Consider the following 25,587-nt stretch of genomic DNA (forward strand, 5'->3'; position numbering starts at 1 on the left):
AATAAACCTAAACATTGATACAGAACTCTGTAACACACTCATCACACAAGAAGCTCCATGCTCTCCCTGTGTGATCATCTGGGAAGCAGACAGTCTGAGGTTGAAGTTTATATCAATGCACAGGTGACACTGTGACAGGTCTCCACTGTACGTCTTGACCACATGTCGCTGTTCATCTGGTCAGCTCCGCCGCCACGTGCATCTTTTTTTTTTTTTTTATAGGAGCGGTATATTGCTGCTTTATGCGGGAGGACACGCGGTGCTACAGCTGATACAATGTATTTATCTGAGCTTGGTCACTGTGAGAGGCACCGGGTCGCTTTGAGCTGCGTTCATATGAAGTTATACCTGCCGCTGTGCAGCACCTGATGCTCTTCTTTTTCCAACATGTGCGGATATAACGACTGTATATGTAGGCTACTGTACTGTAGGCTATGTGTGATTCGCTCCAAGCGACAGTGGTAAAGCAGCTTCAGAGGGAATCTAACCGTGTAGATATCCACTTTGTGGTTAGTTTATCCAAATAACGCCTGTTTGCTCCGACGTTGTGAGAGCAGCCGACCAGGAGTAGCAGCAGCAGCAGCTCGTCACAGACGCAGCTGCCGCCGGTGACACCGGTCAGCTGACGTGACAGTCAGCCTGCGTCGCCGTCGGCATCCCGCGGGGAGAAAACGAGGAGAGTAACTTACCCGCAGGTTTTTAGAGGTTTTCCGCCGGTAGTTTAATTCTTTTTAGGAGATTAATGTTGGTCTCATTGATGAAACCTAACAACTGTGGAAGCCGCAGTTTGAATGAAAAGTAAAACTGGACAGAAGAGCAACACAGCCTCGGGGCTCTGTACAGAAATCACCACGTTACGTCAATAAATTAATGTTTTACAATGAACCGAGCGGTCTACCTGTCATTTAATTGAAATAAAAAATACAGCAGAGGGAAATTCGGTGTGACTCTTGTTTTTTCGTGCACGTCCGCGGTGCACAGCTCCGCGACCTGCTTTGCACAAGGTGCATGTTGACCCAGCTCCCAGCCAACTTTGAGAATAGATTAACGGCTATAATTTTCTTATCGCGCGATAAGAGTCTCGCATTAACGCAGCACGTTAAGGCCGTTAACGGCCCAGCACTAATAATGGGTCATATTTCCTCCATGCCAGAAGACTGTTTGTCGGAGATCACGTGACCACCACGTGACTAAATCCTGGCCACTGATTGGCTTCTCAGGCATGACTCTGGCGAATGAGGACTTCCATGCGCCTCTCCTTTACCGTCTATTGTTTTCTTTTCTAGATAGTCTAAATTCCCAATAGTAGAAAATTGCACATCGTCAAAACGACATTTACGATAATGTCGTAGACGATATATATCGCCCACAAGTGTCTCAGATGAGACAGAGGAGAGCCATAATGTTTACAGACCGCTTTCATTTTTCATTTTACTTTTCTTTTAGCAGGGCTTAAAGTATTCCGGCCCCGTGCCGGATCTCCGGCGTTTGAAAATTTCAGGAAAAAAAAAAAAAAACACACACACACAATATTTGGCTGCACACAGAGAAGTTCATGGCTGGAGAAGACGGAGGACAAAGACAAAGCTAAATGTGTCGTATGCAAGACAACCCTGGCCTGCCTGCACGTACTGTATGAGCCTGGTCACTGGAGGCAGTGATACGCCAAGTAGCGTCGGGTCTCTTGCCGCTGTCCGAGCGGACGTAACGGCGCGCATTCGGTTTCGTTTTTTTTCCGTGCATGTCCGCAGCGCAGCGCCCCCCCCCCCCCCCCCCCACGCGCCCCATAGCAGAGGAAACGGGCCCTTGAATGGCTGGTCCAGACCCCTAGATTTAAAATATGAGAGCCATTCTTGCCTTGTTGCCTTACAATTAAGCTATAGGAACCTCAGTCAGTACTCAATGTGCTTTTTTTAAAATCTGAAACAAATGTTCCCTTCATGTTCTTCTCAGAGTAAACCAGAATGCTTCAATGTTTTAAAATCAAATTTAATTTTTGGGGGGGAATGACCATTGTTGTGAGGTCAGACACACCTGGATTAATCAGTTTGTCTGTATGTAATAATGAAGCTGGCTTGAACTCAGGAAGTAGTGGAGCTGTGCATAAAGCCCATTGTCATTAGATCTATTTTTTGACATTTCCATTTTTTCTTTTTTTCTTTCTTTTTTTTTACATAGTTTTCATACATTTCATGCATATATTGATGTTTTAGAGGTCTTGTAATGTCATGGAAATTTGTTGGTTAAAATGTGTATGAACCCTGTGTACATTACCAAGCACAATGCTAAAAAGTTGTTTGCTAAATTGCCTATAATGTGTAGGCTATGCGTCGGATCCACTGCACCCCACTCCTTGGAAAAAAGTTCAGGCTCAGGATTTTTTTTTACTTTAAGCCCTGTTTTAGTAATCGTTGTGACTCTTAAGTTGTGTGTGGACACTGCAAACCAGACATGAACAAAACACTATTTTTGATTCAAGAGATGCAGTGATGATTTTTTATTGGAGCGCGTCACAACCACAGGGAACACCTCAACAAAGGACGGCGACAACAAAACAAATATACATATATGATTATATTTGAGATTGAGAGATCACAGCATATGATCAAATCTATCATGCTGGAATATACTGAGTAAGAAACACTGTAAACTCTCAGGTTTGTGTTGAAATTAGGGCTGTCAAACAATTAATTTTTCTAATCGTGATTAATCGCATTTTTTCCATAGTTAACGCACGATTAATCTCTATTAAAAATATAATATATGGCGGGGGGGGGGGGGGGGGGGGTGACAGCTCCGTGACACTACTGAGAGGCTGACCGCCGGTGAGTGCTTTAGGACGGGGGTTACTGAGAATGTGAAGTGACGCGTTACTACAGTTTGGTTGAATGAAAAGCAAGGTGTCAGGTTTTGGCCACACATCAGGTGCCTCAGGACAGGGCATGACGGCGAGCTAAGGTAACGTTAGCTAACGCAGCATCTGAGACCGAAGCTGTGTGCCAGTTCAGGCTGCAGGCCCTGCACTGGGACACAGCTGAAGAGTCACAGCAAGCACACACAAGCACACACTCCACCCGAGTAGCAGTGGTTGGAGTTCACAGCAGCACCCTCTACTCGTTGAAAACAGCTGTGATACGTGCTTTCACGTCGGAGTCTTCAAACCAGAAGAGGGTTTAGAAAGTCGCCAGATATAGCGAGAAAGTCGGCAACACTGCTCAGAGCTCTGGTACATCTGCTCTCATTCTTCTTCTTCGTCTCATTCACTGGCAGTTGGCAACCAACTTGAAGGTGCCTTACCGCCACCTACAGGACTGGAGGTCCAACACTCCAGTCCTCCAGTCCAGCAGAAGACAAAATGGGCGATTAAAAAAATTTAACGCATTATTTTTTTTAATTAATCGCATCGTGATTAACGCGTTAACTATGACAGCCCTCGTTGAAATGTTGTGTATTTATGATTCTAACCTGTTATTTCTTTCATATTGAGTATGTGAGTGTTTTTTCTTGAATTCCTCTTCAGACTGAGCAGCTGTAACGTCTCAGAGAGAAGCTGTGAAGCTGTGTCCTCAGGCCTCAGCTCCCAGTCCTCTAGTCTGAGACACCTGGACCTGAGTAACAACAACCTGCAGGACTCAGGAGTGAAGCTGCTGTCTGGTGGACTGGAGAGTCCACACTGTGGACTGGAGACTCTCAGGTGAGGATCCATCCAGCTGTTTATCTGATGACACTTGAACACAGCAGCAGGTGTTGACAGAGGGTTCCTGTGTGTTGTTGTGTGTGTTCAGTCTGTCAGGATGTCTGGTCACAAAGAGAGGCTGTGCTTCTCTGGCCTCAGCTCTGAGCTCCAACCCTTCCCATCTGAGACAGCTGGACCTGAGCTACAATCATCCACGAACTTCAGGAGTGAAGCTGCTGTCTGCTGGACTGGAGGATCCAGACTGGAGACTGGACTCTCTCAGGTATGGAGAGGCTGCTGCAGCCACACACACACTGTCTGATAGAGGAGGAGCTGGCACATTTTCTATGGCCCCGTTCACACCTGGTCACACCTGGTATTAACATCTGTCTCCGGTGATTAGTGTTGCACCAATACCATTTTTTGGCCCCCGATACCGATTCCGATACCCAGCTGTGCAGTATCGGCCAATACCGTACCGATACCACACCGTTTGAAAAAAAAAAAATATATAAGAGCTTTTTTTCTCCTAATACTATAATCCAGTAGAACTTTTTTATTGCCTACCTGGTAAAAATGTTTAAACGTTATTTAACCTTTAAATAATGTTGAGGGTCCTATGTACCCCATTTTTACATTTAGGAACAGTAAAAACACCCCAAACATTTTCCCTCTGACTTGACCAACACAATAGATTTGATACATGAAATGGTCTTTCCTGCCACTACACTATGATGATTTCTATATTTAACTACATAAATCACAGTAGCATAAACTGATCGGTTGAACGCAGCCTGATGTAAACATTAATATACTCAGTAACCAATCAGCCAGGCAGCTCCATGTTGTCCATGTGTGATGAGGGACAGGTCTGAAGACAGAGCTCTGAGGTTGAAGTCCTATAATAATGAGATGAGATGAGAAGAGAGACACCTGTGACTGTGACAGGTCTGTAGCTTCGTCTTGACCACATGTCAGCTGATCAGCTGCAGCAGAGGAAACTCCGCTGCTCTCAGCTGCACTGCGACGAGCGCTTTTTTTAATTTTATTTTATTTTAATTAAGCTCCGGTAGCGACTGGAGCCGACATAACGTAGCAGGATCTCTATTTAAATGTGTGCGCAACGCACTGAGCACACAAGGGAGAGAGGAGGTAAAAAGAGACAACAACACTGTTACCTGCTGTATACTGGACTCAGCCTGTACCATCGCTAAAACACAGAGACCAGTGTGTAACGAGTCAAAAAGCCGCCGACACTGAGCTGCCTGAGGAGTTTTAATGCAGCCTGAACGCAGCTCAAACCGACCCGGTGTCTCAGCACGTCGACCAAGCTTCGATAAACACACCGGATCCGCGTCGGTTTACAGTATCCTCCCGTATACGGCAGCTCAGTGACGGCGGCTTTTTGACTCGTTACACACTGCTCTCTGTGTTTTAGCGATGGTACAGGCTGAGGCCAGTATACAACAGGTAACAGTGTTGTCTCTTTTCACCTCCTCTCTCCCTTGTGTGCTCAGTGCGCTGCGCACACATTTAAATAGAGATCCCGCTACTTTATGTTGGCTTTGCTTGTTTACATTTCACAAAAAACTCCTAGAAAAGGATTGATTAACTGCAATTAATTTAATTGTTTACATCCTTACTTGGCTTGGCATGCACTGAACACGTGTGATCACACAGCAGTGAGTGTCGGGCGAGAGAAGACACAAGGCGCTGCTTTCATATTAGTTATCAGTAAATGGCATCGGTGCGTCATTTGTTAGTACTCGCCGATACCGATGCCAGCATTTTAGTGCGGTATCGGCCCCCTACCGATACTAGTATCGGTATCGGTGCAACACTACCGGTGATCACTGTATTGATGACATGAGATCCGATCACTCAGACCATATCCAGAGGTGGTGTAGGCCACAGTGAAGCTCCGCCCACTCCACTGACGTCCTCCGTCACAGTCTGACTCGTCCCAACACAGTTTATACTGAAACCAAAATCTCAGAGTGTTTCAAACATCAGCTGTGCAGCTTTCATCAGTCACAGTGATGAACTACTGGGATCAGGAGTTTCTCCTCATGATGACTTTGGTGTCTCATCATGACTCACTGTGTCATATTCAGGAGAAGAGATCTCAGTGATGAAACCAGCTGTCAGCAGCTGTGCTCTGAGTCTCTCCAGATGTTTTGATCAGTCTTTATTTCAGAGTGTATCAGGAAACATTTCAGCTGCAGCTGGTTGAACTGCTCCTGAACCAACAGAGTGTTTGACCTGAACAGTCCCAGAGACTGTAGACACCTGTTGAGTGTGGACACACTAATAACAACACAGCAACAAGAATCAAACCATGTCCACTGCTCAGAGACATTCGTCTCCCAGCGTCTCCAAAGTGACATCACATGGAGAAAACACATGATGAAGTGTTTCCTCCTCGTCTCCTCCTGCTCTGTATCATCACTAGATAAAGACTCCAGCTCCTTCTTCTCTGTGCTCAGTGTTCATCCATACATACAAGCCACCATGTGAACACAGTGATAAAGCAGTGTGTGTGTGTGAGAGCCATGTAATGTCCATGTGTGCATGCTGACAGAGAACGTGCTGCTCTGACCCCCCTCCTCCTTTCAGGGTGGAGCCTGCTGGAGGCCAGTTCTTGACACCAGGTCTGAGGAAGTGTAAGTGTGTTTTTACTTTGATTCACGGAAATAAAGCAGCACATTCAAACCATCTTCACACTGTCACATCACTGACCAGGGGCGGATCTAGGTTCATGGGAGATCCGAGGCTTAGCCCAGAGGGAGGAAAGACTTTTTTTTTGTCTTTGTTGCTGACTGTGATAGGCCTACTGGAAATTTCAACATATCAGCTTTAGGTAGACAAAAGCATTGTCCTGAAAGATCCACATGTGTTACATCATAAAATAAAAAATATAAACAAAAAATATAAAACATGATCATAAGCTACTCAAATAAAAATGATATGGCAGTGCATGTAATCCTGATTGACATCAGCCTCCCTACCCACAGCATTATGCTTTAAAAAAAGGAAAGAATCTGAATTTAAACTCAATTTGTCTGACTTACATTTACACAATTCACAAAAAGTTAGGGATATTTGATAAGAATATCCCTATAAAAAAGTTCATGCTACAGTGATATTCTATCATGAAAGCCTTTTAAGTAGAAGGATGCAATGGCCATTTCTTTATCTCAAACAAAAGCTAACAACAGTGGTGGCTATAGCACAACACAAATCTCAATGTCTCAATAACTTTGTGTTGTCTTGGTCTCATGATGTCAACATTTGAACATGGTGGAGAGGAGAGGGAGAGAGATGAGGACTATACAAATTGTCATTGAACCAGAACATTTAGTGGTTCAATGACAACTGAACCACTAAATCAGATGGTGCTTGTGATTTTTGTTGTTAATCACCTTGTTAGAGAACAGCATGTTATTCAATAAGGACTGAAACATTGAACAACTGGACATGTGCATTCAAACGTTTAGAGAAGGTTAAATTAAGTTCACCTGTAAAGGTTATAGTGCATTTTAGGTGCATTCTGAAATTTAATCCAAAAGCCAAACATCCCTAACTTTTTGTGAGGAGTGTATCTCATATAATACATAGATCTATGTGATATGCAGCCTGCCTGGCTCCATACAGCAGCCTGGCATCTGGCATGGTGGAGTCAGGCTACATCTGACAGCTCAGTATGACATAGGCTATGGCCGACGACCTTTATGGGAGGCAGGCTTTTATCTGAGGGAAGCCGTTATTTCTAAATCTCTCCTTTTATTTTTACACATAGCGACCAAGCTCATCGTTCATTAGCTCATCTTCATCTTCTTCACGTGCTTTTCTCCTCGCTGCGCTGTCGGACCTCCGTTACGCTGTATCGCTTCAATCCCATTCAAGTCGCATTTTTTACAGCGTGCGCTGCGATCCGTCTTCGGTCCATGAATCTATTATAATACAGCCACGCTCGGTCCCGAGTGGGCTCCGGACACAGAGCAGAGACCCAGGTCCGACAGTGCAAAGCTGTCCCTCTCTGAAGCAGAGGACGAGGCCAGCTTCACTCCCGTCAGTCTTCACAGACAGTCCACACATGAGTTTTTTTTTTTGACCCGGCTTGTTTTTGTTCGTGTAATGATTGAATACAGGCCATTATTGATGTAATGCTGTATGCTATTATAAAGTAACTTCAAATCACATCTTTAATCACTGATAAGTGTGCGTCTCTCCCCGACCCTCCCAATAAAAATCCCCCCTTCTCAATAAACAGTTCCGACGTCCATGAGGCTACACTTCAGACTGGTGCGGTCAGCGGAGGGAGACTGACATAAACCGCATTGAGGTTTTTTTTGCCCCTACTGTAAAACATTCGGGGCTTTGGCAAAAACATCCGGGGCTTGAGCCCAAGTAGCCATCCCCTAACCCCGCCCCTGTCACTGACATCATGAGTCTTCATCAATCTGTCAATAACTGATCACATGATCAATAACTGCAGCTGTGTCTTGTTCTCTCCATCAGATTCCTGTCGACTCACAATCGACACAAACACAGTGAACAGAAGGATCAAACTGTCTGACAACAACAGGAAGGCGACACGTGTGGGGGAGGAGCATCAGTCATATCCTGATCATCCAGACAGATTGGACCAGTGGCCTCAGCTGCTGTGTTCAACTGGTCTGACTGGTCGCTGTTACTGGGAGGTCGAGTGGAGAGGAGAGGTTGATATATCAGTGAGTTACAGAGGAATCAGAAGACAAGGAAACAGTAGAGACTGTAGGTTTGGAAGGAACGATCAGTCCTGGAGTTTGTACTGCTCTAATGGTTGTTACTACGTCTATCACAATGACAGAGTGACACCTATCTCCTCCTCCTCCTCCTCCTCCCCCTCCTCTGTCTCTAACAGAGTAGCAGTGTATGTGGACTGTCCTGCTGGCTCTCTGTCCTTCTACAGAGTCTCCTCTGACTCACTGATCCACCTCTACACCTTCAACACCACCTTCACTCAACCTCTTTATCCTGGATTTGGACTCAGGTCCATATCCTTGCCTGGACTCTGGTCTGGTTCCTCAGTGTCTCTGTGTTGAGTGAATCAGAGTTTCTCCTGTCACAGAAACCTTCTCACTGTTGAACCGACAGTTCAGTCTCTACATGTCTCTCACGTTTTCACATTAATGGATTAAATCAGTTGTTTGTTTGTTTCAAACTCTTCTCATTGACTCTTATTAACGTCTTCCTGTTCCTTTGAAGATGTAAGTGTCGATTATTACAGGATAAAAAGTAACTATGTTGAATTTTACTTTTCACAATAAAAGCATCAGTCTCAGTTTTGGTGTATCTGAATGCAAAAAGAGAAAAAGAAGGGAAAAAAAGAAAAAGATAGATAAATGAGTGGTGTCTACCGTTATTTTGTTTGTTTGTTTTTTTGTCATTACTATGTTTCATCATCTTTAATATTGAAACAGAGAATAATACTGGTGTTGAAGTAAGACAATGAAATTTGTAACAACAGAGAGGGGCAGGTACTATAAGTTTTTTCTTCATCCTGCTCCTTTTCGTTCATGGTGAAAATGTGTACACAATGTATATGTGCAACTATGTGAGAATACCATGGACGAAATAAATCAAAATGAAATGAAATGAAATGAAATTGGATTCAGTGTCACGGGTAACACTACTAAGGAAACCTTAGCTATGAAAATCTATACTCAAGATGTTTAGTGCATCAGTTTCCTCTCCACCTCAGGAAACAGGGAACAGAGACTTTATTCATTAATGTTTGATTGAAGTGATATTGAAGCTCCTTGGTCCAAATGTCATTCGAGCTGTGGACACAGTGAAGTTGGTGTTTTGGTTTCCTGGTCGTCTGTTAAAGGTTCAGTGTGTAATAATTGTCAAGGTTTATTGGCAAAATCTGAATATACAACTCATGAATATATATTTGTATAAGTGTGTAATCGCTATAAAATACAATTTGTTTGGTTTCTGTAGCCTTATAATTCTTCTTTTATACAGTATACATATAGCAAGGGTCTTGCTTTAGAGAGCGTTGCAGTCTTGTGCTGCAATGTTTGTGCGGCAGCCCGAACGGAGAATTCAGCCAATCAGAGAGCACTTTTTGCAAGTTTCGTGTGCATAAATAAACCAACCTAGAAGAAGGCGTAGGGAAAAAAGCAGGAGTAGGAAACAGCAAACATATGGTAAAATGGTTTAGATCTTCACCTCATCGCTCCATGTTCCCGAAACACTTCCAGTCGTGGTAAACAAGTTTTTTGTCCACAGAGGCCACAGTCACTTTGCCGACAGGAGGGGTGAGCACTGCAAACTAGAATCTGAACACTAGATATCACAGTTTTACCCCCATTTTACACACTGGATCTTTAAAGAATCATCTGTATCTGTGCGTCTGTCAAGGATCAACAAGCGTCTGGACTTTCTATCAGTTCTTTTAGCTCTGTCTCTGTCCCTCATGTGTTTGACTGTTTCCCCTGTTAAACAGAAAAGACTCAGACCCACAGAAGGTTTAAAATACTTGTTGTGATTTTTAGGTCAGCTGCAGCTTCGTACAACAGGATCACAGAGTAGTTTTTTGTTGTTTTTTCTAAACAGACAAAAAGATGGTTTGAAAAAATCTTTTTTTTTTTTTTTTTTTGTACCTTTATTTTACCAGGCAAATTGCTTGAGATAAAAAAAATCTCTTTTACAAGCATGGCCTGGCCAAGAAAGCAGCAACAAGATATACACACAAAGAAGGGGGGACAAATATGAGAGAGAGAGAGAGAGAGAGAGAGAGAGAAGAGATGAATGACATCCAGAGTTCAACAGTTCGGCGAGGATATGGGGGGAAGAGAAGGAGGAAGAGAGAGCTGTGTGGTACAAAGGAAGGCTGTACCAAGGGATCCTGAGGGAAGAGAGATTATGTTAAATCAAACAAGATAGAACAGAACAATGCACAACAATATGTTAGTCCCGATTCTTTGTATTGGAAGCCCAAGAACAAACCAGAGAAGTCTTTCGTACAAAAGTAGTAGTGTTTACTCAGGTCACAGATAAAGTACATCAGCGCTGGACTCAAAGTGACAGAGCTCTCGCAGGATCTCGGTCAGGAGTGAGTCCAGATTTCAGGAAATGGGTCACATTTATCTTCTTGGGCTGGGCCTGCCCCGTACAGAGGTTGGATGTTCTCAGAATGTGATAAGCAACATGATGTGTGTGTTGTTGTTCAGGCGTGTATCTAATGCAACAGACCTAACTGACAGACTAAGAGAACTCAGCAGTTACATTATGTCCTTGGTTATCAGGCTAGAGTCACAATATCTGGCTTCATGTTCACACACATCAGGTTATGTGCGTTCAAGTACTAAATTGGAACACATGATATCTCAAAACATACATGACGTCATTGAAGTATAAAAACAGAGTCCATAACGTCCCAGAACATGTCCAATTGTAACAATCCCCCTTTTGACATGATTTTATTATGTCAATCAAATAGAAGTAGGGACGTTATCCCTGTATTGTATCACATCTACTGCCATCCCAGCAGGCCCCCAAACTGCAGGTGACCACATTCTTTAAGATGTAACACAACCAGGCAGGATATTTTTATGTATCCCCCTTTTGATATAAATCATTCATATCAACAATCACCTAAATCAAATATTGTGCGTAAGCAGGTCTTCATTGCAAAATAGCAGCCTATATGTGAGCGACTATGTGTAAGCTGTTCTTCTTTGCAATTACCGGCAGCAAGCATTTCTTCATTGCACACGCATGTGGAAATATTTAAACAGTCTCATGATTGGTTAAGTAAAGACTTTTTTTTTTCTTTTTAACAAAACACATTAAAAACACATTCTTTAAAGCCCTAGCAGAACTCTGCACTGAGCATCCTAACTAAAAAGAAAAAACTATAAGTCTCACGCCTCTACGTGTATGCAAGAACTATATGTAAAAAAATGTAATAGGCATTAACAGTTTGTTATGCATAGGGAAAGGGTTCAGGTGTACAAGTAAGGGTCTTCATCATCCTCGGATTTGGGTTCTTTAGTCTCGTCCTCTCCGGGCTCAGAGAGGGAGACCAGTGGCATCCCTTCTCCAGGGTATTGTACTAACTGGTAAGGAGGTGGTGTAGGGAATTTATCATTAATAGCTGTAGTAATACATTTTAGACAGAGGTGCCTGATGCATGGAATGCAGCAACATCCACATAATGTTAACAGGGTCACTGCTGCAATCAGTGAAAGAATTACTGATGAAATCAAAGATTTCCATTTGCCAAATGTTTTAACCAGTCAGCTAACGGATTCTCTATCCCTGAGTGTTCTGCTAACTCTTCAGACATAGTTTTGAGGCCAGAAAGGGCTCGAGTTATAGAGCCGTCTGGAGCAGTGTTATTAGGAATGAACACACAACAGTCCTGGCCAAACCTGGAGCATACACCACCTCTCTCAGCTAAAAGAAAATCCATGGCTACTCTATTTTGGTAAGTCATCAGTGAAGTTGCAGACAGTTGTGCAGGCCAGCTATGGCATCTCTGATCAAGTTATTAAGTCTTTTAACATTAAAGTGGACGTAATTTACTCTATCCACATTCTTGTTACCCACCAGAACAAGGATGATTCAAAACCTGCACCAACTGGTTTTACTAACTTATATTCATCAGGCACACCTCTGGGAATCCCAATCGTGTCTATGTAAGCAGGTGAGTCTAGATATCGATTAATGTGAAATATGTATCGCGTTATAAACGGCACAGTATTAAAGCTAGAGTCAAGAGTCAGATATCATATGAAACCAGGAGACATGGGGCTTGTCAGAAACGGGCTAAATAATGCTCCAAAGTTCGGCTAGATTCTGGTTGGGAGGGACTTTGAAAAGGGGATCCTGAACACTGCTGTCATCCATGTGTGTTCCTCTCTCTCTCTCTTGCACCATGTGTGTGTGCTGTGTCTCAGGGTCAATCATTGTTATGTCTAGTCACACTACAGGCAGCAGAGAGAGGCATGGAGAGAGTCCTCTATGTTCTAAAATAGCAAATTTTCTGTTAATATAATAGAATTGTGGGAAATCCTTTAGCAAATTCTGAGGAAGGGATCTCATTTGAACCCCCAATGTCTATACCATGCACACACCCTTGTATTCCAGCTCAAAAAAAATCTAAAATTTGTTGTGAAGGTCCTCGTTGTTTACATCAAGGTGACGGGTTTCTAGGGTGAAGTGTGCACTGTTTTTACCATATAAGAGGTGACCTCCTTCTGGAACATCAGCTGTGTTTTTTTTAACTTTGAAACAGGCCCAGGAAGTTTGCTTGTTGTTGTTTTTTTTTTGTTTTTTTTTACTTAGTTTGACACCACAAACATACATCTGCTCCTAAATATTAAACATTTGGGTTTATGTTATACTTGGTTATTTACTTTATATATTTCAAATGTCTATGCATATTTTTCATTAGTAAAATATCTGCTCCAGTTGGAGTCACACTTCATTTCTGTTGTAAGGTCTTATTTGAATGGGAAAATGTGAAGAAGGTCTGAGTGAAATCAAAATGAGGCAAAAGCAGTTGTATTTGGATGGAGTGTATAACCATTATGACACAGGCTGAAATATAATTAGTTTTCCAGTCTGTTACATGAGGTACCTGAAGGTCAAAGTCTGCCTGGACATATCCATGGTAATAAAATATTTGTAAAATTGCTAATTTAATTATTTAATTATTTATGTATTTATTTTTAGCATTTACTTTTGCACAGTTACTCATTAGATGTTACTTTACTAATTCATTGGGCTACTGTCCCATGATTCAATACTCTAACTTTACTCTAGATAATATGCTTGTCTTTTGTTTGTTTTGTTTTGTTTTGTTTTGTTTGAATTTTTGCATATATTTTGGGGAGGTGTTTTTCAATAGCCCATTCAGGGTTTTTAACCTCTCCTGCACTTACCATTTTGGTTTCAGCTCTCTTTTGTAATGGTCCTTATTTATCACTGGGCCAGGGGCTCGTGAGGTAAGAGTTATCATCAAGTAACCTATGGGATCAGTCCCAGTTTTGTAGGATCCAAGAACTAAGTACTCAGTATCTGACTTTTTGCATGACACTGAGCAGAGTGACTGTTTTTATTGTTACTGAGACTCTGGCCCTACAGGCTAGTCTCCATAGTGGCATCATCATTGTGGGTGGAAAGACGGTTGTCTGTTCAATGTCTGTTTCGGTCTTTGCAGGTATGGTAGAGTCCTTGTCAGTAAATGAGGTTGTCATGTCAGTCCGAACCTCAGTCAATGTTCTTTCGTCAGGGTGTGAGTGAGAGTACAGTGAGTCTTATGACTCCAGCTACTCAGTCGTTGTCCATCAACCATACCTTTAAACAATGAGATGTAGCTTCTGCTACCTTGTATGGTCCCTTATTTATCCACCATTTCTAATGACCTTGACACATTTCGATAGCTTTACACGTGTTAGACAGATCGGGGTGAATGACACAGTGCCCAAGTGAGGACCCGATCAAGAAACTTCTACACAGAGTCTATTACTCTGTGCGCTTGACCGCTGGGGGTTCTCCCAGTCTAATCACTCGTTTTAATTCACCAAGCTCTGCCACACCGTAGTTAACAGTTTCCCTTTACCCTATTCCAATGCCCCCCAATACAGAACTACTTGAGATCTGAGTCAGTGCAGAAATTCTCGATCAGTCTCAACTGCTCGATACCAAAACACTCACACAATCAAATGATCATCAAGTAGGAAACCACCCCACAGTTAGGCCTAATATGAAAAATAACAAAGTTATCCCTGTGTCTTCATAAAGTATTTGACTTTATTGATTAACAGGAACAACACTACTAATTAATTGTAGTCTTCACCTCATTGCGGCATCGCCTCATTGCGGCATCGGCACATTCCGGCATCGCCTCATTGCGGCATCGGGCACATTCCTGTTCCCGGCATCGGCTCATTGCGGCATCGGCACATTCCGGCATCGCCTCATTGCGGCATCGCCTCATTGCGGCATCGGGCACATTCCTGTTCCCGGCATCGCCTCATTGCGGCATCGGGCACATTCCCGGTATTAAAATGTCCTTATGAATTTTAGAAGACAACCTTTAGAGGTTTTCCATGCAAGTGATGAGTTTTGCGTCTTCCAAAAACAGCTGGGCTTGGTTAAAGACAACCCTTAGTGGTTTTCCATTCAAGTAATGAGTTTTACGTCTCTCAAGAACAGCTAGACTAGGACACTTGCTTATATGATATAAGCCTTCAAAGACAACCCTTAGTGGTCTTCAAAAACTTGACTAGGACACTTGTTCATATGATATAAGCTTTCAAAGACAACCCTTAGTGGTCTTCAAAAACTTGCACGTGAGGCTATGTGTTTTAATACTTTATATGTGACCATTCAGTATACAACAAGACAATTCTCTTAATGGTATGAAACATAGCTTTTTTTTTTTTTTTTTTACAGTTTTAGGGATGTTAGGATTACCTTAATCAGACAATTTAATTTAGTAGTCTCCAATGTGCAGAACTTTTATAGAAAAAGGTTTCCTGCTTACCCTTCGTTTAGCCGGCTTTGAATTGTCTGAAAAAAGTTTTCCTTCGATCCACTCTGGTGGTCCTCAGTCAGACACAGTCTCAGAGTCAACCAATCCGGCTCATGGCACCATTTGTTAGTCCCGATTCTTTGTATTGGAAGCCCAAGAACAAACCAGAGAAGTCTTTCGTACAAAAGTAGTAGTGTTTACTCAGGTCACAGATAAAGTACATCAGCGCTGGACTCAAAGTGACAGAGCTCTCGCAGGATCTCGGTCAGGAGTGAGTCCAGATTTCAGGAAATGGGTCACATTTATCTTCTTGGGCTGGGCCTGCCCCGTACAGAGGTTGGATGTTCTCAGAATGTGATAAGCAACATGATGTGTGTGTTGTTGTTCAGGCGTGTATCTAATGCAACAGACCTAACTGACAGACTAAGAGAACTCAGCAGTTACATTATGTCCTTGGTTATCAGGCTAGAGTCACAATATCTGGCTTCATGTTCACACACATCAGGTTATGTGCGTTCAAGGACTAAATTGGAACACATGATATCTCAAAACATACATGACGTCATTGAAGTGTAAAAACAGAGTCCATAACGTCCCAGAACATGTCCAATTGTAACAAATACACACTAAAAGAACGCTAATCCAGTGATGATAAAATACTAAACAGTAAAACATTTACACACTCCATGATTTGCCATTAAAAAGCAGTTAAGTCTGGTTTTAAAATCGGAAAGGGTGATGAATGCCTGTAGTTTTAGTGTTTTTTGGAGATTGTTCCAGCCAGAGGGAGCAGAGTACATGAATGCCCTCTTCCCAAACTCAGTACGAGTTCTGGGGACAGAGGCAGATAGAAAGTCCAGAGAACGCAATCTGTATGATGAGTTTGATGTGAGAGTGAGGTAGGTGCAGAGTGTGTGTATGTGGAGTGTGATGTGACACCAAAGTAACAATCAGCAGACATTCTGTGGCTGTGACAACCAGTACAATATGAAAGGCCAAGATTCTCCACAGACCATGATTGGTGGAAGAGACTGTGGTCATGTGACCTCTGAGACGAAGACACTGAGATGCAACGTTGATGATTTTCTCTTCTACGGCACTGAGTCCTGAAACAGGAAGAGGACGGAGATGAAAACATGAGATGGTTCACGTCTGATCTAATGAAGTTTAGTTTGAATCCTCTGATCAGTCGTCTCAGTCTCAGTGAGAAGAACCAGTTTGAAAAGCAGCTTTTCAAACTGAGTTTGAAAAGCAGCTTTTCAAACTTGAACTTGTTTTCTCTCTGACATCAGAAGTTTTTATCTTCTGAGTCACATGTTCACAACAGTCAGTTCATCAGACAAAAGAGATAGAAGATATTAAGAAATGTCATTCTGTCAGGACCACTAGCCTATGTCAAAATAATATTTAATTACTTGCGCAAGTTTTATTTGGCGGTATGATACTGTTCTGGGACCCCCTGCTCTTCCACACGCTTGCATGGAAAGCCTGAGGCAGGACGAGCACCTTCCTGCCCTTCATGAGCCATCATGAACGGCATAAGCAGGGAGCGCAGCAGCAAAGAAAACCCAGACAGAGCAGAGCAACTAACAAGATACAATGATAGGATTCATAACAGATAACGGGAGGAGCTGGGGTGGAGGTGGGTTTGCAAAAAAACCGGCAGAGGAAGCAGCAGCAAGGGAGGTGACGTCGGGCTAGAGCAGCTCTGAATGCAATTCCCCAATAGGACGTCATGGCCTGCCAGAACTAATGCTACGCTTGATTTATTCAAACCTTTATTTACAGTTTGTCACGAATGTGTTCTTATTTGAGATCATTAGTTTATATTCTATTTTGCTACAGTTGTTTGCCAATGGGCTTTATGCACAGCTCCACTACTTCCTGAAATAAGCCAGCTCGTTTATTTCCTCTCTTACATTATTGGACCAACTGATTAATCCAGGCATGTCTGACCTCACAACAATGGTCAGGCACACCTGGATTAATCAGTTGGTCAAGGGATACGCGTGAATGTGGTGACGTAGTTAGCCAAAACGACCAGATCACTTACTTCTGCTTTAAACTCCCAAGTTGGAGACTGGAAAACAGAGGACATGAGGTAGATAATTACAAAATTTCCTTTTTATCGTGATTTAGCATAAATATGCTAAAAAGGGTGGAATGTGATGGGAAATTTTGGTGTTAACCCATAGTATGCTTTATGAGTGCTGTATAACCATGTTAACTAAGTGAACTTACTTTCACCTTGTGGAAAGTGGTACTCAGCTAATCCCTTTGATGATAACAGTGTGAGATACACCAGACACAGAGACAGAGTCCACTCAGGACAGGTTAAAGGTCAGAAGCCAGAGAAGCTCTTATGACCAGTGCTCTGTGTGAATTTAAAAGGGGTGTTGTATCCTGGCGGTGAAGCCAGGCAGAACTATCAGAGTGCCATATATTTTGTCTGCTGTTCAATGTGTTTTGGGAACTATAAAGATAGTGAGCCTGAGAACATCTTCAGGCCACTCACTCATTGACTGTACTCCTGTTCGGTTGTGTTTGTGTGACTCCATTCATGAATGCTTTATTAAAACTCAAGAAAGACAGCTGACGTGTCAAGATATTCTTTTTGAATACTTTATTGAACGAAAAGAACATTTTTTGCCACCACAATTCCTACCTTGGTCAAACATTCGTATGGTGCTCACTGCTTGTACTATTTGCTAGTTCTGCAAGTACGCAATTTTTGAGGGCAATTTGTAAACATCTCCAACAATTTATCTTTTTCTCATGAATTTCAGTTTGTTCTCCTAATGCAGATGTCAGGATTTTGAGCTTCTCCATGACCTGACTTTTGCCTTTCCACCTCCTCTCTCTCTGAGTGTGTGCAAACACACTACTTGTATGGCTGTATATTACAGATTATTTAACGGATCCATGTCTATTATTTCTGTAGGCTATAACAGTCAGACCGTTGTTAGGCTATATATCACGGCAGACTCATGCAATAATGGATGTGGGTCGTGGGCTTCTCAGCATTGGAGACATTAACATTCCTCTCTTGCAAGCTACAGACTTTATTACAAAATGTTGTAACATCTCCATGTCTACTAATGTTACTGTTCAGGTGTGCCCCCAAATTTCTTAAGGCGAGACACCCCAGGTGAATAGGGTAAAAAATTTAACTAACAGCTATTGCCATGAAACTTTCTATGTTTATTACTTAGATTGAGACAATTATTTTTTGTATTACATGTTTTCTTAAATATTATGCTTACATATGGAAATTAGACATTATATAATTAAATATGCGTGAATTTGTGTACATTTCCAGACCCGAAATCTGAAGATTGGATAAAGCCACTTTCAAAATTCTTGTTTTATTTTGTTGACATATTAAAGTCAAAAGTTTTTACAGAGGGGATTTTGGATATCTCTTTTAATCACTTTGTAAATGAGAAAATACTGTCACCAGCCCTAAAAAATCTAATTTCGCCCTGTTTTTAGGTATAAATTGTTGTATAAATGAGGCTGTGAATGATATATCAATAATCCCCTCTGTAAAAACCTTCAGAATATAGGCGGGAATACAACTGGAAGGTTTGGTGTCTATAAGTGCTGCTGAACTGGAGATTTCGGGTCCAGAGTATAAGAAAAAGCTCATTTTGAGAAAACGGCCTTTAAAGATTCTATTGCAAAAATTCCACAAATTGGCTCTATGCACAGCTCTACTTCCTGAACTTCAGGCAGCTCCTTTGTTTCCTGTATTACATTATTGGACAAACTGATTAATCCAGGTGTGTCTGACCAATGTGACTAGCCTACTCAAACACACCTGGATTAATCAGTTTGTCAGTAAATAAAAGAGCTGCCTTGAATTTAGAAAGCAGTGGAGCTGTGCATAGAGCCCATTGTTACTGGAAACAAGAGTGTCTGACCACTGTGAATTTTAAGGTGTGTGGGCCAGTAGGTCAGAGAAAAAAATAAAAATAAAAAAAATAAAAAAAATAAACACTTTAGGTGTAGCCTAGTTGGGCTCATCTGTATGACAACCAATGTTTTCAGTTTCTCTCTGTCTGGCTAAAAATCATCTCTGGCCCATGTCAGTGTCACATCCGTTTCACCTCTGTCACTGAGAAGTAAACTACTGCACAACACGTGATTCTGAGGATCGATGTTCATTTTAAGCCCTGTACCAGCGCAGGGACATATTAAATCTCGGATCAGTTCATTCAGACGTCTGATGTGTAAAAAAAAAAAAAAAAAAAAAAAAAAAAAGCCACCGCTGTGTATCGCGCTGGTCTCCGGCGGCAAACACTCGTTATTTTACGGGTGACAGCTTCCGCGATGACGCACTTTGTAAAGGGATCTTATCGCTCGGTGAGTTTCTGTGCTGTGTCTTTTGTTGTCTAGCAAGTGAGAGTTGCTGTTTTATTTTATGTGAGGATTTAAATCGATTTCCTTTCCCCGTTTTTAAAAGTCCCTCCATGCTGTTCAGAGCGCATCACGTGATGCTTCTAAACGAATCACGCTGTCGGAAAACGACACCAGCCAATGAGACCCTCCCTCGTACTTTTACGATTCGTCGCTGGTACAAAGGAAATGACCATTTTTGGAACCGAAACATTAGTGCAGGAGAGAGAGAGGGAGAGATAGAGAGAGATAGAGAGAGAGCTTCACAGCGATACCTGATATGACAGGAGTCTGAACAGACGCGGCTCGCTCCGCGATAGAACGCTCAGTTCTGGTGAATTTAGGAGAAATCTACAGGCGACACCAGTCAAAGTGAAGTAAAATAAACACCCATAATGTGTATTTTAGACTATTTTTTTGTATTAGTCTGAAAGAAGACATGTTATGGAAGCAAAATAGCCCAAAATCTCAAAATTGATAAGTGCATGAAAAAACGATGTTTTTGCCTGCCGTGTCTCGCCTTAAGCAATTCTATGAGAATTTTTTTTAAAAATATATTTTCAGAGAGTTGATACAGAAATAATGACAAAATGTGCTGATGAATTTACATGAATGTAAAAAAATTAGTAAGAGACAGACATATAGAGACTGAACTGTCTGTTTAACAGTGAGAAGGTTTCTGTGGCAGGAGGAGACTCTGATTCACTAAGAGACTCAACACAGACTCACTGAGGAACCAGACGACCAGAGTCTAAACCCAGGATACAGGGGTTGAGTGAAGGTGGTGTTGAATGTGTAGATGTGGATCAGTGAGTCAGAGGAGACTCTGTAGACGGACAGAGAGCCAGCAGGACAGTCCACATGCACTGCTACTCTGTTAGAGACAGAGGAGGAGGAGGAGGAGGAGGAGGAGGCGGAGGAGGAGATGATAGATGCCACTTTGTTGTTGTGCCAGACACTGTAACCACCATCAGAGCAGTTCAGACTCCAGGACTGATTGTTCCTTCCAAACAGTCTTCACTGTTTCCTTTCCTGCCGATTCCCCTGTAACTCACTGATATATAAACCTCTCCTCTGAACTCGACCTCCCAGTAACAGCGACCAGTCAGACCAGTTGAACACAGCAGCTGTGACCAGAAGTCAAATCTGTCTGGATGATCAGGATATGACTGATCCTCCTCCACATGTGTCGCCTTCCTGTTGTTGTCAGACAGTTTGATGTTCGTGTGCACTGTGTTTTTGTCGATTGTGAGTCGACAGGAATCTGATGGAGAGAACAAGACACAGCTGCAGTTATTGATCATGTGATCAGTTATTGACAGTTTGATGAAGACTCATGACGTCAGTGATGTGACAGTGTGAAGACGGTTGAATGTGCTGCTCAAAGTAAAAACACACTTACAGCTCCATGGACCTGGTGTCAAGAATCGGCCTCCAGCAGGCTCCACCCTGAAAGGAGGAGGGGGGTCAGAGCAGCACGTTCTCTGTCAGCATGCACACATGGACATTACATGGCTCTCACACACACACACACTGTTTTATCACTGTGTTCACATGGAGGCTTGTATGTATGGATGAACACTGAGCACAGAGAGGAAGGAGCTGGAGTCTTTATCTAGTGATGATACAGAGCAGGAGGAGACGAGGAGGAAACACTTCATCATGTGTTTTCTCCATTCAGCTTCAGCTTCAGACACTTTCAGGCCCAATTCCAATCCAACCCCTTACGGACTCACTGACTTAGAGGTGCGTTCACAAGAAGTCTGTGAATGTGTGAGGGCTGTTAGACTTAGACCAAAAACACACACTGAAACATCCAAATACCTCCATACTGCTCTTCTGTACTGACCTAAGTGTCCTGAAGCTGCAACATGAAAGTGGCTCTGTTGATGTTTGTGTGTATGCGCAAGATTTGCTGCGAGATGTTCGTTCATTGTTGTAAGCCATTGGATGTATGATGTAAACACGGAAGAACATCTCGCAGCAAATCTTGTGTATGCGCACAAACATCAACAGAGCCACTGGGAGCTACTACGACAACAAAATGCTAGTAGCCTGGCAAATTCAACTTGTAGCCTGGAAAATTCATTACTGGACTGTTTAGGCTGTAAAAATGTCCTAAATGACGTTGTGAGTAAAACCTGGGCTATATCCCATCAGGACATTTGGATTGCAGCGGACGAGGTGTATGGAGGAATATTAGGGGTTTTTTTGTGTAGTTTTATGGACGTTTTTGTGTCAGGCCCTATTTCTCTTATATAAAGTTTTTGTTGGACTACGTAGCCTACCCCTGGTGAACTATTCCTTTAATACCAGGTGTGAACAGGGCCATACAGTAGAAAGTGTTCCAGCTCCTCCTCCTCTATCAGACAGTGTGTGTGGCTGCAGCAGCCTCTCCATACCTGAGAGAGTCCAGTCTCAAGTCTGGATCCTCGAGTCCAGCAGACAGCAGCTTCACTCCTGAGGCTCCTGGATGATTGTAGCTCAGGTCCAGCTCTCTCAGATGGGAGGGGTTGGAGCTCAGAGCTGAGGCCAGAGAAGCACAGCCTTCCTCTGTGATCAGACATCCTGACAGACTCAACACACACAACAACACACAGGAACCCTCTGTCAACACCTGCTGCTGTGTTCAAGTATCATCAGATAAACAGCTGTATGGATCCTCACCTGAGAGTCTCCAGTCCACAGTGTGGACTCTCCAGTCCACCGGACAGCAGCTTCACTCCTGAGTCCTGCAGGTTGTTGTTACTCAGGTCCAGGTGTCTCAGACTAGAGGACTGGGAGCTGAGGACTGAGGACAGAGCTTCACAGCTTCTCTCTGAGATGTTACAGCTGCTCAGTCTGAGGAGAGGATCAAGAGGAATTAAAGAGAATAAATGAAATAATTTTCTATCCTGTTGAAAACACAGAAGTGTCTTTCTATAATGATGAATAAATCAGGCTATTTTAGACTTAGAGATACTTTATTGATTCCAAGGGAAATTCAAGTACAGACATACAAATAATATAAGGGCACAAAAAAGCAGTACAACAGAGATAAGAAAAAATACACAACATACATCTATATAATCTTTGTACATCCATCTGTACACTTACAGAGCTTTGTTGGAGGCTTTGACCACTGGCAGCAGCCTCAGAAGAGCCTCCTCTGAAGCAGAGTATTTCTTCAGGTCAAACTCGTCCAGATCTTCTGATGACAGTAAGATGAAGACCAGAGCCGACCATTGAGCAGGAGACAGTTTATCCGTAGAGAGACATCCTGATCTCAGGGACTGTTGGATCTCCTCCACTAGAGAACGATCATTCAGTTCATTCAGACAGTGGAACAGGTTGATGCTTTTCTCTGCAGAGGGAGTCTCTTCAATCTTCTTTTTGATGTACTGGGCTGTTTCCTGATTGGTCTCTAAATCACTTCCTGTCTGAGTCATCAGACCTTGTAGGAGAGTCTGATTGGTCTCCAGTGAAAGACCCAGGAGGAAGCGGAGGAACAAGTCCAGGTGTCCATTTGGACTCTGTAAGGCCTTGTCCACAGCACTCTGGTAGAAAGGTGTTGAATTGTCTCTAAACACGTGAGACCACCAGGATGTTGTTTGTTGTTGTGACATCAGGTTGAGTCCAGAGTTGATGAAGGTCAGATGGACATGAAGAGCAGCCAGAAACTCCTGAACACTCAGATGGACGAAGCAGAACACCTTGTCCTGGTACAGGCCTCTCTCCTCTTTAAAGATCTGTGTGAACACTCCTGAGTACACTGAGGCTGCTCTGATATCGATGCCACACTCTGTCAGGTCTGATTCATAGAAGATCAGGTTTCCTTTCTGCAGCTGCTCAAAAGCTAGTTTTCCCAGAGACTCAATCATCTTCCTGCTCTCTGGACTCCAGTGTGGATCTGTCTCAGCTCCTGCATCATACTTGACCTTCTTCAGTTTTAGATGAACCACCAGGAAGTGGATGTACATCTCAGTCAGGGTCTTGGGCAGCTCTGCTCCATCTCTGGTCTTCAACAGCTCCTCCAGAACTGTAGCAGTGATCCAGCAGAAGACTGGGATGTGGCACATGATGTGGAGGCTTCGTGATGTCTTGATGTAGGAGATGATCTCTCTGGCCTGCTCCTCATCTCTGAACCTCTTCCTGAAGTACTCCTCCTTCTGTGGGTCAGTGAACCCTCTGACCTCTGTCACCATGTCAACACACTGAGGAGGAATCTGATTGGCTGCTGCAGGTCGTGTGGTTATCCAGAGGCGAGCAGAGGGAAGCAGTTTCCTCCTGATGAGGTTGATCAGCAGCACGTTGACTGAGGTGGACTCTGTCACATCAGTCAGGATCTCAGTGTTGTGGAAGTCCAGAGGAAGTCGACACTCGTCCAGACCGTCAAAGATGAAGACGACCTGGAACTGATCAAACCTGCAGATTCCTGCTTCTTTGGTTTCAGAGAAGAAGTGATGAACAAGTTCCACCAAGCTCAACTTTTTCTCTTTCAGCACATTCAGCTCCCTGAAGGTGAAGGGAAATGTGAAGTGTATGTCCTGGTTGTCTTTGTCTTCGGCCCAGTCCAGAGTGAACTTCTGTGTTAAGATGGTTTTCCCAATGCCAGCCACTCCCTTTGTCATCACTGTTCTGATTGGTCGGTCTCTTCCAGGTGGGGCTTTAAAGATGTCTTCTTGTCTGATGGTTGTTTCTGGTCTGTTTGGTTTCCTGGACACTGTTTCAATCTGTCTGACCTCATGTTCATCATTGACCTCTCCAGCCCCTCCCTCTGTGATGTAGAGCTCTGCGTAGATCTGGTTCAGAAGAGTTGGGTTTCCTGCTTTAGAGATCCCCTCAAACACACACTGGAACCTCTTCTTCAGGGAAGATTTGAGTTCACGTCGACAGACTGCTGCACCGTGTCCTGAATGAAAACACAAGAAACAAGATCAATAAGAAAATATAACATTTTAATTCCTCTAAATAACGACTATATGAACATGTTTCCCTCCGTGTGTTGATGTCAGTAAACGTCTCATTTGTCCACCATGTTGAATGGTGAAAGAAATCGGTAACACTTTACAATTATAGCTGCTGCGCAGCAATGGGTCGGGTCCGGGCTACTTTTGGGCATATTTAGGCAATTCTGAGCAACAAACAGGAGAATAGGAAGACAGGACAGTTGACCTTATAATGTCCAATTTGCATCAGTTGAGGATTGAACCCACAACCTCTAGGATCAAAGACCGTTGTCTCGCACTGAGCTAATTGGCAAGTGGCAGTTCCACAGTGGCTTCACAAATTGACTAAACCATTCACTGTCGCGCAGGCAGATTTGAAACCACTGTAAAAAGAAAAATCAGTTTTTGAGGTAAAATAATGATATGTATTTGTAAAACATCTACTGTGACTCTTAAGATGTTAGGAGCCTTCGCACATGGTCCAGTCCAAGCTATTTGGATTTTTAAACTTAGAGGCTTGCTGTGATGTCACCATTAGGACAATTGTCTTGTATTTTCGTGTTGAGGACAACTGACATCTTGATCTGTCATCATTATCATCACCCTTGCTGGGTCTCGAACTCACAACCTCTGACACCAAGAACCAACTCCTAACTCGCTGAGCTAATTGGCTGGTGGTGAGACCTGCTGTGTAGCTTCATTTATCCACTCAGGTGAGTCAGTGCCCGGGCAGCTGTTGTGAACGCAGATTTCAAAAATGGTCAAAAAGTCAGAAATTCTGTTATCTAAAGAAAAATCTGTTAATACATAAATTGCATCTAGACAGCAAAACAGCTTGAGGACATGTGACATTTTGATCTGTCATCATCATCAACACCCTTGCTGGGTCTCAAACTCACAATCTCTGACACCAAGAACCAGCTCCTAACTCACTGAGCTAATTGGCTGTTAGTGAGACCTGCTGTGTAGCTTCATTTATCCACTCAGGTGAGTCAGTGCCCGGGCAGCTGTTGTGATGAAATGGTCAAAATGTCATAAATTCAGTC

The 25,587-nt window shown here is 43.0% G+C and overlaps 3 protein-coding genes across 3 annotated transcripts in view; 2 read left to right on the forward strand and 1 right to left on the reverse strand.

Moving 5' to 3' along the window:
* The window catches only part of LOC146975644 (NACHT, LRR and PYD domains-containing protein 3-like), a 151,676-nt gene that overhangs the window by 12,528 nt on the left and 113,561 nt on the right, over window positions 1-25,587 (forward strand). The window lies entirely within an intron of this gene.
* Window positions 163-8,763, forward strand: LOC146975645 (stonustoxin subunit alpha-like). Its single transcript, XM_085794632.1, has 4 exons — window positions 163-179; window positions 3,786-3,959; window positions 6,293-6,339; window positions 8,198-8,763. Exons 1-4 carry the CDS (start codon window positions 163-165, stop codon window positions 8,761-8,763), a joined length of 804 nt encoding a protein of 267 aa, XP_085650758.1.
* Window positions 21,979-23,834, reverse strand: LOC146975646 (protein NLRC3-like). The gene is made up of 3 exons (XM_085794633.1): window positions 22,710-23,834; window positions 22,281-22,454; window positions 21,979-22,189 (listed from the first exon to the last, which is right to left on the reverse strand). The coding sequence occupies exons 1-3, from the start codon at window positions 23,795-23,797 to the stop codon at window positions 21,979-21,981; spliced, it is 1,473 nt and encodes a 490-aa protein (XP_085650759.1). The 5' UTR covers window positions 23,798-23,834.

The sequence above is a fragment of the Trachurus japonicus genome, chromosome 13 (assembly GCF_045865225.1).
Source record: "Trachurus japonicus isolate A0001 chromosome 13, Traja_1.0".
NCBI classification, from domain to species: domain Eukaryota; kingdom Metazoa; phylum Chordata; class Actinopteri; order Carangiformes; family Carangidae; genus Trachurus; species Trachurus japonicus.

Coding starts and splice junctions, on each gene's coding strand:
- LOC146975645 (XM_085794632.1), top strand. Junction 3,960..6,292: donor TGGAGACTGGACTCTCTCAG/GTATGGAGAGGC, acceptor TCCTCCTTTCAG/GGTGGAGCCTGCTGGAGGCC. Junction 6,340..8,197: donor GACACCAGGTCTGAGGAAGT/GTAAGTGTGTTT, acceptor TCTCTCCATCAG/ATTCCTGTCGACTCACAATC.
- LOC146975646 (XM_085794633.1), bottom strand. CDS start 23,797: ATGGTGACAGAGGTCAGAGGGTTCACTGACCCACAGAAGGAGGAGTAC. Junction 22,455..22,709: donor AAAGCCTCCAACAAAGCTCT/GTAAGTGTACAG, acceptor TCCTCTCCTCAG/ACTGAGCAGCTGTAACATCT. Junction 22,190..22,280: donor TGTGGACTGGAGACTCTCAG/GTGAGGATCCAT, acceptor GTGTGTGTTGAG/TCTGTCAGGATGTCTGATCA.